Source organism: Enhydra lutris, unplaced genomic scaffold (genome assembly GCF_002288905.1).
Source record: "Enhydra lutris kenyoni isolate GAN:26980312 unplaced genomic scaffold, ASM228890v2 scaffoldscaffold22, whole genome shotgun sequence".
Taxonomy (NCBI): domain Eukaryota; kingdom Metazoa; phylum Chordata; class Mammalia; order Carnivora; family Mustelidae; genus Enhydra; species Enhydra lutris.
In genome coordinates, this window is record NW_019154106.1 from 347,235 (window position 1) to 362,969 (window position 15,735).

At 60.1% G+C, this 15,735-nt stretch overlaps 1 protein-coding gene across 1 annotated transcript in view; it reads left to right on the forward strand.

Annotated features, from left to right (window-relative positions):
• Nucleotides 1–463: 463 nt before the first annotated feature.
• Nucleotides 464–15,735, forward strand: part of LOC111149802 (leucine rich repeat containing 56) — a 17,995-nt gene continuing 2,723 nt past the window's right edge. The window contains 10 exon segments of the mRNA XM_022507080.1: nucleotides 464–520; nucleotides 1,017–1,118; nucleotides 1,121–1,203; nucleotides 4,451–4,538; nucleotides 5,209–5,269; nucleotides 13,474–13,570; nucleotides 13,643–13,843; nucleotides 14,626–14,809; nucleotides 15,199–15,375; nucleotides 15,455–15,519. Coding sequence (XP_022362788.1) covers nucleotides 1,028–1,118; nucleotides 1,121–1,203; nucleotides 4,451–4,538; nucleotides 5,209–5,269; nucleotides 13,474–13,570; nucleotides 13,643–13,843; nucleotides 14,626–14,809; nucleotides 15,199–15,375; nucleotides 15,455–15,519 — 1,047 coding nt within the window. The 5' untranslated portion in view covers nucleotides 464–520; nucleotides 1,017–1,027.

Below are 15,735 nucleotides of genomic sequence, written 5' to 3' on the forward strand. Positions count from 1 at the left end.
TTAGAGGGAAGTGCCCAGAAAATTCCAGGCAGACTTCTGGCTCTAACCCTAGAGATGGCTCCAGGGCCAGGGGTCAGGCCAGGCATCTGCATCTTTAAGGGGCAATTCCAGGCAAGCCTCGTGCAGGTGTCCAGGGACACACTGGACAACATCCCTTGGAGCCTGGGGCTGAGGGGGCTCCAGAGGGACAAGGTGCCAGGGAGGCCCACCCGTGAGAGACAGTTCAGACTGACAGACCTGGGACCCCTTTTGGAGAGAGGATGGCATTAGTCACCACCTGACTGTTCCTCATCGGCCAGTCCAGGTCCCCCATCAGGATGATCAAAGGACCTGAGGGCCAGTGCCCATACGGACAGCCCCAACCACCTCCACACCTGGCCCTATGGCCTCAGCCCAGCCTGTCCCAAATGCCCTGGCCAGGAGGCCACCATGACTCTCTCCTGCAGTTGTCACCTGAAGACACATGCCGCTGCCTTGTCTGGATGCTTGACCCGTGGTGGGAAAAGGCAGCTGCCTCCAGGTGAGGGGCTCAGTAGGCATAGGGGTGTGGGGAACGCTTGAGAGCCTGACCCTGGGCCCCCAGGCCTGGAGACCATTGGTGGAGACACACAGCACAGGGCCTGAGCCAATGGCTTGCTGCTGGCCCCAGCTGACAGAGCGAACATGACCTGGGGCCTCCCCTCAGACGCACAGCCTGGGCAGGACCTCAGATAGGGGAGTCTCTGCTGTGGACCCTGAAGGATGGGTAGAAACACAAGGAGGTGACCCGCCCAGACCCCAGTGGGTGTGAGCTAAGGCTGAGCGGGTAATGGTGAGGCCACCACGAGTCCCCTGGCAGGCTGAGACCGAGTGAGTGAGAGCCCCATTGGAGCCAGGCAGGGTGAGCCCCAGAGCCTTGCTGCGCGCGGTCCCAGCCAGGCTGCAGATGGGGGGAAGAGCACGCGCGGTCCCAGCCAGGCTGCAGATGGGGGGAAGAGCAAAGGCGTAGTGGCTTTGCCCTCTGCCTGTCCACGCAGGTTGGTTGTGAATGGCCCAGGCCTGGGACAGAGCCCACGGGCCTTGCCCGAGCGCAGCCACGGTCCCGGTGTGGGAGCTGAGCTGGCAAGGCCTGCAGACCCCCGCCCGCAGAGCAAGGACCCAGGCCGCCACAGGGACAGGCGTGCCGAGGGGCTGGACGATGAGTCCCTGTCGCCTGCCCGGCTGGTGAGTGCTGAGGGGTGGAGGGCTCAGGCCGCAGGGGTCCGATGGGGCAGCATTGGGCACGTCCAGCCTGCGCTCGATCCACAGCCCACCTGCAGCCCTGCCTGACTGAGGGCCGCTCTCAGCCCCGCTTCGTCCCCAGCACTGCTCCACCCTCAGGGCCAGCCCCAGGGGCCTGGTGACACCGATGGCCCCCAGGCACTCAGGACGCCCAAGGGCACGAGCTTGGCAGGAACTCCCAAGTGTTCTCCTGGTGTGCAGGAACCACTCTGTGAACCCCAGAAGCCCCCTATTGGAGCAGCGCCGTTCTGGTGGGAGGCTGGGCGGCAGACAGTACCAGGCGCATGGAAGGGGCAAACCTCCAGGGGTCAATGAAAACACAAGCAAAGGGAGGGTCCCCTGCCATCCGGGGCGGGCTGGCGAAGTGGCGGCTGCTCCAGGGTCCCGCTGACCGCGTCGGGGGCAGCTGGGGAAGGCTTTCTCCCAAACCTGGTGGGGGGGTGGCTTGCTGCTGCCCTCCACTCCCACTCTGCGACCCACTGGGAGATGCAGAGCCTTCTTGACTCCAGGTTCCCACCCAGCAACCCCTCTGGGCAACTCCGCACCCACTGTTGGCCATGCTGAGGGGGCAGGTCCCACCAGGTCCAGGCACTGCCCAGGCAGCCCTCAGGCCCACACCCTTGCACAGGGTAAGAAGGTGCAGTGCCCGGGGAGGGGTCCCTTGGAGATTCAAAGGTGACATGCTCACCAGCATGCAGAAAGGAGCCTGGCTGCCTGAGGTCCCTGCCTGCCTTCCTGACCAGCTGACTCACAGAGAAGCATCCGCACTGATCAGGGAAGGTGGGAGGGACACCCCCGCCGGGCCCCCTCCCCAGGCTCCAAGCCAGCTCCTCTGTGTGCATGGCCCTCCAGCCATGCCCACAGGCCCTTATCTTCCCAGGGTCTTGATCCAGTGTGGAGTCCATCAGGATGGCCCTCCCACCAGCTGCTCAGCTGGGGGACAGAGACAGGCCCACCCCTGCACCGGCCAGCTCTGGGGTCCCCTGTCCCTCCGCACATATGAGGCCTGGTTCAGACACCACAGGTGGGCTAGTTAGAGGAGCCCTCCTGGGGCCACAGGGGACACCTGGCTGCACGGACAACAGGCTGACCTGCGAAGGCACTCCGGGCACTGGCTGACCCATGCACAGAGCTGGGGTCTCATCTGCTGGACAGAGCAGCTGGCTGGGGACAGAACTCCCTGCTCCGGACAGCAGGACAGGAAGGGTCCAGCCTGGCCGTGCCGGGCAGTGCCGGGAGCAAGGTGCGGGTAGGGGCAGGCCCCCCACCGCACCCTGGCTGGACCCGGAGGGGAACCGAGCCTTGTCACCCCCCTGGTATCACACGCTGGGATCCAGGCCGGGAGCTGCAGACTTGCCTGGGGTTCACTGGACTCTCTGTTTCATTTCCTTTCCATTTTGTGTTTGTTCGTGGAAGATAGTGCCCAGCAGGGGGTGTCCCTGCAGAAGTGTGTATGGTCACTATCTTCCTCAGACGGATGGTGGGGGATGTCCCTACCGCTCAGAAGGCTTTGTACGGCCTGGGAGCCCTACAGAATCGGGCTAGTTGGGGTGCAAACAGTATCGTGACTGTCCCCTCAGATCTGCTTGGACACCCCTCATCATCCTTGGGGCAGCGCCTACCCACAGCACTGTCGGGTAGACCCTGTTGACACTAAGGCACCCCGCAGCCGTCCTGTAGGGCTTCCTTCCCCAGCACCTGGGCCTGGCGCGCCTCCGTATCTGTCATCTGCAGACACACGAGGCTGACCACAGACCGCCCAGGTTCTAGCTGCAATGATGGGTGTCTGTCCTCAGGCTTGGGGTCTGCCCGGCAGGTTCCCACTGGGATCCAGGCTAAGGGGCCAATGTGGGGCAGCCCTGCTTATGACTGACACCTGGGGGGAAGCAGCGGGTGAACCCAGGTGCACACTTGAGGGCTCCCTGGGCCAAGCCCAGCATGGATAAGGCTACCTGCTCTGGGGTCCGTGTTATCACTGGGCAGGAAATGGACGACAGTTCTAATTCAGGGGAGGAGTGACAAGTGTGAGCAATGGCCCACCTGCCCCACACCCCCCGAGCCTCCACACCGCCAAGTCCCCATTAACAGGTGAGCCCAGCATCCTGGGAGAAAATGTTTGCATTGGGCACATCTGAAGAAGGACCCCGGCAAGCATGAAGCCCAGTGTGGCCCCACGGCCAGCCTGCAAGGTGGGAACAGCAGGGTGACTCACCAGCCTCTCCCCCTTGAGGAGGGGTCTGGGGGCCCACTGGACACGTGTTTGGGCACCGCGTGCTGGGAACACACTATACCAAAGACTGCTGTCCCTATGGTGGCTTCTGTCCATCCTGGGGCCTCCTTCCTTCTCTGCCCAGCTCCTACCTGGAGAACATGGTCCCGAAAACCGGCGTTTCAGACGGTCCCTGTGAGCCCCAGTCTGGGCCGGGGCTCGCTGGTGGTCAGAGGTCATCACACCTGCTTTTCAACATAGAGTCCAGTGGCGCCAGGTGCCAAGAGCCATGCCCGCGATGGGGTCTGGACACACCTCTCTGCGACTCAGCCACTGAAAACGGGGTCACCAGCTCCCTGGAGGCCTCCCCTGAGAGCCCCAGAGCCTCTGCAGGGGTAGTAGGCGCAGAGCACTCCCAAGACGGACTCCCACAGTCACCCGTCCTGCGGACCTCCTCGGCCTTTTCTTTGGCTGATTGGAATGGAGAGATGACTTTATCTTCCAGACCCAGAGTACCACATCTCTGAGCGCCCTCCCTTCCCTCTGAGCGCTGTGTCTCCTGGAGCTTTATGTGACAAGTTCCTCAAGCACGTTTTCTGCCATCCGGCCACCCCATGGGACACTCCATTGCCGCACGACACACACATCTGTCTTTTCAGCCCCAGCAGCGCTCACATCGGCCTCCCAAACTGGTCCTAAACCCTCTGTTATATGGGGGCCCGTTCCATGGGTCTTGCGGGGCCACTGGCCCTCAGGCCCAACTCTGCAGATGGGCCCCCTGCCAAGCACGGGTACTGTCTCTTTTCATACCCCGTGCTCTCATCCCCTGCCAGCCTGCGCCGTCCGCGGCTAAAGTCAGCAGAGACAAGGCAGGGAAATATGTGCCACCTGTCCCAGCCCCATGGCCAAGGGCAGGGACGTCACGGGGAAGGAGTGACCCCTGTCCAGTCCCCACGACTGACCCGTCACCAATTTCTGCAGCGGGCCCTGGCCCAGGTAGATGACCTTCGACTGGTGAGCATGCTGGAAATGTGTGTCAACACTCGTGAGAACAGCCTGGGAAACTTCGGTGAGAGCCCCTCCCTGTCCACGCCCCAGCCCCACCCCCCACCCCGCCCCGTCCACGCCCCGCCCTCCCCGTCCACGCCCCGCCCTGGCGAGCTCCAACTCCTCTCTGAGGGCCCATCCGCCCCAGTGCGGCCAGCCAAGCTCTGGTCTTTGCACCCCCGCACCCCACGGACCTGCCCTGTGCCCTACGAGACTGCCCTGCACGCCACAGACCCTTCCTACACCCCACGGGCCTACCCTGCACCCCTCTTTAAGGGATCAGGACCATCCCGCAGGGTCAGTGCCCTGTTTGTCAAGGGAATGTAACTTGGAACCCTTTGCCAGGGGCTTTGGGGTACATGGGGACACCAGCCAGGGGCTTCCTGTGCTCTGGCACCCAGTGCTGCGAGCTGACAGAAGCGATGGTCTGGGGTGCCTGGGGCTGGCCCTGTGGCTCAGGGCAGGCCCCAAGCTGTGGTGACCCCACCCATGCCAATGAGGCTCCCCTGCCCCAAGCAGACTCATGAGTCCCATGGCCTCTCGGCCTCCGGGTGGCCCGCTCCACTCAGGCACACCTCCCGCACCCGCCTGAGGCCGAGGCTGCACCAGGGCATGGATGCCTCCGGAGGGTGCTGAGAGGGGAGTGCGGGAGTGCGGCCTGGTCACCCACCGCTCCCTCCCATGGCGCACAGGGGTGCACCTGCCCAACCTCAGCCAGCTGAAGCTGAACGGCAGCTGCCTGGGCTCCGTGCGGTGAGTGCCCCTCTGGCCGGGGGCGGAGGGTCCCCATGGAGGGGTTCCTAGGTGTCCTGCGGTGTCCATCTCCCAGCCCTGATGCCCACACTCCTGGCCTGGCTGCATTGGGTACATGCAGCTTGTGCCGCCCGCCCCCGGCTGGGTGGAGGCCCTGCTGATGGCGGCCCATGCCGGCCACCCAGGTCAACAGACTGTGGGGTTCCTGGGAGGTGCCCCCAACCTTCCACAGAGGGTCCTCAGCCGGCAAGAGGTCTCTGGTGGGTGCCCCAATGCCACCCAGGCCTTCAGGGTTTGGGGGCATCCCTGTACCACTGGGGCGGGGAGCCTGGGGTGTCAGGCTGGTCCCCATCAGCCCTCGTGCCCAGCAAGACCAGCACAGCCTCACGTAAAACACAATAGCGCTTTTTTTTTTCAAGATTCTGTTTATTTATTTGACAGAGACACAGCAAGAGAGGGAACACAAGGGGGAGAAGGAGAGGGAGAAGCAGGCTTCCTGCTGAGGAGGGAGCCGGATGAGGGGCTCGACCCCAGGACCCCAGGATCCTGACCGGAGCTGAAGGCAGATACTTAATGACTGAGCCCCCCAGATGCCCCAACAGCACTTTAATAATCAATTTATTTTTTTAAAGATTTTATTTATTCATTTGACAGACAGAGATCACAAGTAGGCAGAGAGGCAGACAGAGAGAGAGGAGGAAGCAGGCTCCCCGCTGAGCAGAGAGCCCGATGCGGGGCTCGATCCCAGGAACCTGGGATCATGACCTGAGCCGAAGGCAGAAGCTTTAACCCACTGAGCCACCCAGGCGCCCCTTTAATAATCAATTTAAAAGACAAAATTCAAAACTAAGGACAGATTAATGTCCTTTGTTTACCTCATTGGCTGGAAAGAACAAAGCCCAGTTACTACCAGACAGTTTTAGGTGTTCTAGCAAAATGGGCTGCATGAAGACACTGCTGATTTGGGGCGCCTGGGGGGCTCAGTCGGTGAGGCGTCTGACTTTTGGTTTCAGCTCAGGTCCTGATCTCAGGATCATGGGATCAAATCCCCCATCGGGCTCCCTGCTCAGCGGGGAGCCTGCTTCTCCCTCTGCCTCTGCCCCTCCCCCGGATCAGGTGCTTACTCGCTCACTCTCTCCGACAACTACGTAAATAAAATCTTTAAAAAATCATCGAAAAGAATATAATAAACACCTAAGGCCTGGAAATGGAAGCAAAGAAAGCCAGAAGACCGCGTGGCCCCCAGAGCAGAGAAGCTGCGAGCAGGTGTCAGGGAGCCACGGCCTGGCGTGCTCCCACCGGGGCCGTGGGAGGGTCTGGAAACGGGGCCTCGGAGATGCCCCACATGCGTGGTTAAGCAGTGTTCTGACAGCTTAATCGCATTTATCCTTCCTCGTGAAGCCGTACAAATTAGCTCAACGAGGAATAAGGTACACTGGGAGCACAAAACGAGGAGGTCATAAGGAGAAGCAGAAGGGATTAAAGATTTAAGAAGTATGACCCACCATTTGTGACAACACAGAAAATTCAATTCCAGGAAAAATGATTCGATCATAAATTACAAGAAAACCTGTTCTGTCCCTTGATGACAACAGTGAGAAACATGATGAGTCTCGTGGTTCCTTCTGTTACCAAATACTGAGGCTTGGCCACAGGACATTTGCTAATGTCCACGGGCTGAAGGTGGACAGAAGTCCGTAAACGGAAACTGAATCTGACAGTGCGGGAAGCTCCCGTCACGACTGAGCTGGTGACAGCCGCGTTCGGGATGCTGGAATCGCAGGCAGGAGGGAAGCCTGGCCGGCCGGGGAGGAGCACACAGCTCCGGACCTCAGGGTCCAGACTGCGAGCCCCGTGGTGGGCGCAGCCATTACTTAAAAAAACAAAAACCAAATCTCAGGCAGGATATCAAGGACTAGAAAACAGTTTTCAACGTAGTGTCTGTCTGTCTGGTGGAAGCTGAGAGAGAACTCGGCCCCGGCCGGCTCGGAGAACGCTGCTTGCCGTCCACTAAGGAATTGTTAACTGAGCCGTGTGCGTGTCTCCCACCGACGCCATCGGGGCTCGCTCTGCAGTCCCTCAGGAGGGGCCCATCCGCTCGCTGCTTCCTGGTCCCTGCGTGGCCTGACCGGGCTTCACACGGCAAGGCGCCCTCCCACCCCTGTGAACCCCCCGGGCCCGCCTTCACCTGAGCTGAAACTTCGTTTTGGTCTGTTCCATCCATTCTGCTTGGTGATGGGGGCCTTGCTTAAGAAGCTCCTTCCCACCCCAAAGTCAGGGGCTGCGTTCTACTTTTCCTCTTACTTTCATGGTCTCGCCTTTTACTCTCGGGTCTTTCCTCCAACTCACCTGTGAGGTCACCTTCGGTCGTGGCGTGAGGCTGGGACCCAGTTTTCCTTGTTGCCGTGAAGTGAGTCTGTCTTCCCGACATCATCTGCCCTGCGATCCCCGCTTGCCTGCGGGCTGGGGCGCCACTCTGCCCTTTAGGGGGCCCAGGGGTAGATGTGACTGCGGGCTCTCTGTCTCATCTGTCGGTCTGTCCCTGCCCCAAGGCCCCGCTTGGCATTGGTGGGGCTCTGTGTCCAGTGATCCGCGTCTGATGCCCTCATCTCAGTCTTCCTTTCCCCGGAACAGCCCAGCTGCTCCTGAACAGTTGCCACACTTGGAGTTTACGCACCGATCTTGGGTCTCGCACACGGGACTCTGTCTGGAGTTCCTTTTGGGAATTACAGAAGATTCACCTGCTAACTTGGGTTATTTGCTAAGCCATCTTCCTGCCCAGATATGCTATCACTCTCCATTCCTGCGTCTTTTATATGCTTAAGAGCGTCTTTAAACTCGCCTGTGAAGCTTGTTATCAGTTAGATTTCGGCGCGAGTCACAGAAACCTGGGTCCAGCCGTGCTCTGGGCCAAACCCAGTTCTCAGCGCTGAGGAGCCCGACCCCCGTGGAGCCCATGAGAAGCCCAGCGTTGGCTCTTGGGCTCGGGTTCATTCAGCCGGTCTCCCCACAGCATGTGACCACGTGTCCGACTCCTGCATGTCCCCTCCCAGGACCCGAGGTATTCGCAGGCTCAGGCATCCTTTGCTCCAGTGGCCCAGGGGGGAGTGTCAGATTTCCGCTGAGCAAAGCCCCACGAACTGGCGGGCTGGCGGCGGGAGTCATCCCTGCCCAGTTGGAGAGGCCGGAGGTCAGGATCGGGGTGGACAGCCACGGCTCCTTCCGAGGCTGAGCGTGAACCCATCTCATTCCCCTGTCCTCCTGTGGGGCTTTGCTGGCCGTCCTCCACGTTCCCTTGCCGTGCGGACGCAGCCCAGTCTCTGCCGTCACGTCCATGTAGCCTCCTCCCTGTGCCTGGGGCTGCGTCCCTGGGTCTCCTGTTCATAAGGACCCAGATGGCACCAGCAGTACCATAAGGTACATAAGTACCATAAGGTACATAAGCATAAGGACCCACCCCAGTATCAGCTCCTCTTTTTTTTTTTTATTAACATATAATGTATTATTAGCCCCAGGGAGTGTGAGCTCCTCTTAACTAATTATATCTGCAACAATGGCAGCTCCAAATAGGGTCACATCCTGGGCTGCCAGGACTTAGGGCTTCAACACACGCACATCGGTGGGGGTGGGGGAGACACAATTCATCCTGTGACAGGGATGCGACCTCCTGTGTCTACTTTTAAGAACAAGCAGGTTCCCCGCATCCTTCCTATGTTTCTTTGGGCAGAACCGTGGCATGTGCGCACCCTCGAACACCAGCTGCTGGGAGGACCATGGAACGGGAACTGGTGTGGGCTCACCAGGACCCGCCCCCCCCACCTTCCCCACGGCCACTTGGAATGGGGCAGGACACCCACACTCTGTGAAGCAAGAGTCCCCTTAAACCAGAACGAAGTAATTCCCAGACATTTACAGTAGTTTTATAATCATGAATGAGGTCCTGTTCCTGCTGCATTTTCTGGTTGACTCTTAGACGCATACAGAAACATTATGTTGATTTGGAACACATTTTTTTTAAAGATTTTAATTTTTTATTTATTTGACACAGAGAGAGAGATCACAAGTAGGCAGAGAGGCAGGCAGAGAGAGGGGGAAGCAGGCTCCCCGCTGAGCAGAGAGCCTGACGTGGGGCTTGATCCCAGGACCCTGAGACCATGACCTGAGCAGAAGGCAGAGGCTTAACCCACTGAGCCACCCAGGCGCCCCCAAAACACATTTATTTTTAAGACTTTATTTATTTATGACAGAGAGACACAGCGAGAGAGGGAACACAAGCAGGAGCAGGAGAGGGAGAAGCAGGCTTCCCTCAGAGCAGGGAGTCCGATGCAGGGCTGGATCCCAGGACCCCGGGATCATGACCTGAGCTGAAGGCAGACACTTAACCCACTGAGCCCCCCAGGCGCCCCCAGAACACATTTTTTTTAAAGATTTTATTTATTTATTTGACAGATCACAGTAGACAGAGGCAGGCAGAGAGAGAGAGGGGGAAGCAGGCTCCCCGCCGAGCAGAGAGCCCGATGCGGGTCTCGATCCCAGGACCCTGGCATCAGGACCTGAGCCGAAGGCAGAGGCTTAACCCACTGAGCCACCCAGGCGCCCAGGAACACATGTTTTAAATCAGTGAAACACGGCTGAGTTTCCCACACGGGCTTTGTATCTGGCAATAGTGCGTCTTCATTTTCTCCTTAGTAAAACTGCCAAGCTCGTATTCAAAAGTGTCTTAATTCCGTTGGAGTTTCTGTCTTGGTGAGGGTCTGATCAGCACGTCGAGGGCCGTCTTTCACTTCTGGCCCTCATGCTTCGTCCTTGTGCCTTCCAGCGCAGTCTTCGGTATCAGCAAGACAGCCACAGGCACCGTTGGTGTGCGTTTTACCTGAATGGGGGTGTGTGTGCGTGTCTGTGCCCCATCAGCACAGTCACACCAGTGAGTCACCTCGAGGCTACCAGGGCACAGGGCACACTCAATCGCTGAGCCCTGCAAGCGCCGAAACACGGAACTACGATCTGCTGGGCATTTTCACGCCCGCATTCATGAGGGACACCCCTTTGGCACCCCCCACCCAGCGTTGTGCGTCTCCGGTTCCGGGGTCAAGGCCCGACCCTAGGCCGCCTCTCCCTCTTCTCGTTCTTTCCGGCTGCTCTAAGTTTGAAACTTCTTGTATGAGAAATCGTTGTGCAAGATCGAGAGCGTCTATTCCATGATGGCTCGTTAGAACTCTCAAAGACAGTCCAGATCTGAGGACTCAGAGGGTTGCGGGGGAGGCCAGCATCCAGTGTCCCTCTTCTTCGGGTGTCGCTTTCTCTGGTTCCAAAACAGTGGGCATGTACTCTGCTTGCAGGGGTCTCCTGTTTCTTTAATTACTGCTCTGGCGGCGACTCCTCCTCTTCTCCGACGCTGTCTGTTCGTTCATGCCGTCTCCTTCCCCATCATCAGGCTGGGTGGAGATCGTCCATTAATGTTTCGAAGAACGCGGTCTGGGCTCTGGCAGCTTCCCCACGTTCCGTCTGGCTGTCACGACTTTCATCCTGACCTTCATTATGTCTCCTCTTCCTGTTCTTTTTGCGGTTTGGTGGTGTTCTTTTTCTAGCTCCTGGAGCTAAATGCCCAGCTTAATCGTTGTAACACTTTCACTGCTTTTTGGGTAAATGTGTTGAAGGCTGTTTCTCTTTATGTACCACCTCAGGCAGGGCTCACAGATTTTGGATGCTTTGTTGTCAATAGTTCTAAATATTTGGTAATTTTCCTATTTAATGTGAGATGAGGCAACATCTACTAGTTATTCCCCAATCTGTATCTTCCATAAAAAGGGGACTCCCCATTTTCAGCTGGGCACATAGTACCCACACTCTCCAAACACAAAGACAGACCTGACAGCAAAACTGCGGGAGGCCTTGTCGAGAGATCGCATGGGGGGCGCCTGGGGGGCTCAGTGGGTTAAGCCTCTGCCTTCGGCTCAGGTCCTGATGCCAGGGTCCTGGGATCGAGACCCGCATCGGGCTCTCTGCTCGGCGGGGAGCCTGCTTCTCCATCTCTCTCTGCCTGCCTCTCCGCCTACTTGTGATCTCTGTCTGTCAAATAAATAAATAAAATCTTTAAAAAAGAAAGCGAGATCGCACAGGAGACGGGAATGACAACCGCGAGCCCAGCTCTCCATCCTTGCACAGAGTCTGGGGGCGCCCGTGGGACAGAGGGCCTGACACATGCATCCGCTGCAGAAGGAAATGGAAACCACAGAACAGCACGAAAGCTCAAAGACTCAGGAAAACTCATTGGGCATAAAAGAAGACTTTCAGCTCCAGACTGGAAGAAGGCATTGAAAGCAACCGGCCAGCAGGAAAGCACACACCGAACAAACTCGCCCACGTGAGGATGGCACTTGGAGGCGGCCAAGGAGATGGACCACCTCGTCCTTCAGGAAGAAGAGGAATGACGTCTTCCTGAGTCTGCGCCACAGAGACACTCAAAGACAGACGACAGGACCGTGGAAAGGAGGCATGAACCATGACCTGCATGCCCGGCCAGCGGCTCTGAGGGAGTCAGAGACCAAGGAAAATCACTAGGTCAAATTAACCCTCTTGAAGAAGTCCCTGGACACAAATTTCAGCCAGTCCAGAGGCAGCGGGCAAATCCACTCAGGGCAACAGGCTGTGGATACACGGGGCGTCTCGGTAACTGGGAGGCGCAGACTAAGGGGTCCTGGAGGCTAGGGGACTCTGGCCAGGTGGGAGGTGGGCCAGACGTCCCTGGGGAGCATGTGCACTGGAAGAGGGGCCCTGCGCATGTCATCATGTGTCACGTGGGCACTTGAGCAGGGGGAAGGGCAAGGGCCAAGTCCCCCCGTGCGAGGGTGCAGGGTGTGCCCCGGGGAACACGGGGAGACCCGCAGCCTGCCCCAGCGTGGGGCACGTGCCAGCGTGGGCGCCAGCACAGGTCTGCTCTGCCCCCAGCACCGCCCCCCATCCCCTCGTGCCCCTGCAGGGAAGCAGCCCACGCCAGGGCCCCCAGTGGCTCAGCTCTTCCCTGCAGGATTCCACACCAACGCTCCCAACCTGAATGCGGGAGAAGCTATTAATAGTATAATCAGAATGCCAGGGGCTCTGCAGCACTAAAGGAAAAGGTCAAAACGAAGGGTCCCGGAGGAGACCAACAGGGCAGGGAGGGGTGTAAAACTTCCAGACTCCTTCAGCCAATCCCGTGAGCCCCACAGAAGACGTGGCGTCTCAGTATCTTCAGAACCAGCAGAGCAGCCGTGAGAAAGGGTCAGAAAGCAATCAGACTCCTCAGACGCTAACTTTAGAACTAGACAACGACGCTGACATGACAATGTCGGGGCCAGGCTGGAGTGAGGAAATCGCCCAGAATGCAGAGGGAAAGGCCACAACAGGTAAAGGGGACAGAGAAGACAACGGTATGAGAGTCGTTCTCAGACGACCAACACGCGAGTGGCAGAGCTCCATGCGTGAGAACAGGGAGCACGGACAGGGAAGATGCAGAAGAAAAGCCATCAAGACCATCCCAGAAGCCAATTAGAAGGACCTAAACACCGGACCTGCGCCCTGTCCGGGGACATTGAGGACGAGAGGACCCCATAGGCAGAGGTGGGGCCCAAAGAGCCCTGGCCGGCCCATCCGCAGCAGAGAGGGAGGGTGGCAAGGACAAGTCCAGGGCTTGGGCAGGGGACTGGCCGTGGCAGGGGTGGAGGAGGTCCTGCGGGCAGAGCTGGCTGGTGGAGGGTCTGTATGTGGGGAAGCCGTCCACAAGAAAGACCAAACAGAGAGACGAAGGGAGAAGCCCCTGGGCTGACCCTACTGGGGAAGGGGCCGCCTTGCCCACCCTCACTGCAATGGGCAGCAGGTGGGGCCCAGCCAAGCTGTCCAGTGCGGGTACCACCACCACCCCACACTCCCTCCCCAACCCCCCCACCAGCCTCAGACCCTCCAGGGGCAGAAGAAAGTGGATTCAGCCCATGCTGGAGACCAGGAAGTGGCAGCAAAGAGGGAATGCAGGGGGGCAGGGGCTCCAGGGGCCCCTTCCTCGGCCTGGAGGGTACCACACATGAGCCACAGCTCACAGGCACCCCTGCACCTGGAGAGAGCAGGTGTGGGTGGTGGATGGGCACGAGGCGTGGCACAGGGCCTTCGTGGACACGGACATGGCCCTCCAGCCCCAGACAGCGCTGACCAGCCACCCCCACCCTCTGCAGAGACCTGGGCACTTCCCTGGCCCACTTGCAGGTGCTGTGGCTGGCTTGCTGCGGCCTGACCGACCTGGATGGCATTGGCTCCTTCCTGGCCCTGAAGGTGGGTCTTTGGCGCCCTGGGCTGGGGAGAGGGTGCCCGACCAAGCCCCGGCTGAGCTCCCTGCCGCCCTAGGAACTCTACGTCTCCTACAACAACGTCTCAGACCTGAGCCCGCTGTGCCTGCTGGAGCAGCTGGAGGTGCTGGACCTGGAGGGCAATAGTGTGGAGGACCTGGGGCAGGTGTGCTACCTGCGGCTGTGCCCGAGGCTGGCCACGCTCACCCTGGAGGGCAACCCGGTGTGCCTGCGGCCGGGGCCCAGCCCTTCCAACAAGGTGTGTGTCTGGGCCCCCAGCAGCACGTGCACCGGAGGGGGAGGCACTCTGGGGTCCCCCGCGGTCCCAGCGGCCTCTCTGCCCACCTGAGCACAGGCCATGTCCAGGCTGGGCAACAGGGGCAACCCCAGGGCCCGTCCCCAGGGCACAGCCCGCCTGCACGAGGAACTTGCCCACCATAATAACGCTCATCCTCTTGTATCGCTGGGGACCCTCTGGGCCCCAACCAGACCCCACAGAACCCCCAGCCCATAACACAGCCCTGTGGGGTCTGCTCAGGCAGCACACGGACTCACGCACGTGCACGCGCACACACGCACACACGCAGGCCCGAGCCCTCTCCATCCCCGCAGGCCTGGGCGTGCCCTCGGTGGGAATGCACTCACACACTGTGGGCTCGCGCACACCCTCCGCAGCCGTACCCCCAGCACTGCCCATGCACACCCGGCTCTCACGCTTCCTGCCCTAAGAGGCGCGGCGCCCGTGTGCAGTGGCTGCCCAGCTGGGCCGCAGCTCTGAGCTCAGGGCAGTCCCACGGGCCAGAGGACACCACTGGGCCCTGGCTGTGAGCCTGGAGAGTGAGCTCTCATGCGGGAGAGAGCCCAGGGTCCCCAGAGTCCCTGCTGGCTCAGAGTGACCCAGGCCAGCCCGGCAGGGTGGGGCGGCATCACCACCCTCAGCTCCCCTGCCTTGCCCACAGAGGGCCTGGAGAAAGCCCCACAGGACAGAGCTGGCCTGAAGGGCCCCCCGGACCCAGTCCTGCCACACCCTCCACCCCGCAGGTGCTCCGGGGCTACAACTACCGGACGGAGGTGCGGAAGCAAATTCCCCAGCTGCAGGTCCTGGACGAGGTCCCGGCTGCGCACACAGGCCGGCCGGCCTCCCGGAAGCCAGGCCAGGACTGGCTCATGGTGAAGGAGGCCATCAAGGAGGGCAGTGTCCTGGATGGCCTGCTCCCTGGGCTGGGTACGGCAGCCACTCACCAGCCCTCTGGCAAGGGCTGCCTCACCCAGCCTGGACCCCTCACTGGCTGAGCTCCAGAAGAGGTTGCCAGCCCCCACCATCCCCAGGGAGAGAGCTCTATACCCCCAGCACCCCCCAGGCCTCATAGAGATGGATAGCCACATCTCATATCCCTTCTTGGCCTTACCCTTTTGTTCCAAGAGCCCTGCACGCTCACCCGCAGGCCAGGAGAACCTCCCCATGGGCAGCGCCTGGCGGGGCACAGAAGTCCAGACGAGAGACGTTGGGTGGCAGGGGTCCCTGGTCTGTGGACAGTTCTGGCGGGGGGTGGGACTCTTGGGCTGGCCAGCTGGTGTGGGTTTCCATGACCTCTGATTTTGACCCTCGGGCAGATTGTCCCCATGGAGCCCCCATTCAGAGACTCAGCTCCGAGCTCTCCTTGCCTGAGACCCAGCCATGGACCCCCAGGCCATGGCCGCTCTCCCTACTGGTCAGTGGGGGTCCCCCGCGTGAAAGCCTGCTTCCCAAGGACCCAGCTCCAGAGGGGGACACAAGCAACCTCACCCATGGTAAGGAACGCATCTTAGCACGAAGCTGACCCTGTAGCCCTCAACCCCAAAGCAGACCTGGCCACACCCTCTTCTGCAGGGGCTAGTCGAGTCCTCTGCGGGAACCCCACCAAAGGCCTGTGGGAGCGTCGGCACCAGTGCCAGGTAGGCCTGCTACCCACAGCTGGGTCAGGACTCCAGGACATCCGCAGGGGACCGGTATCCCAACCTGACAGTCCCCTGCCCCACAGCCACTGCCGGCCAGAGGCTCCGGCTCTCTCACAGCAGCCAGAGCAGCCCTTGTCTTCAGGGGATTCCCCGCCCAGCCCCCTTGAAGGCTGTGACCCAAGCCAGCCCTTCTGTCTTCAGGGGATTCCCGCT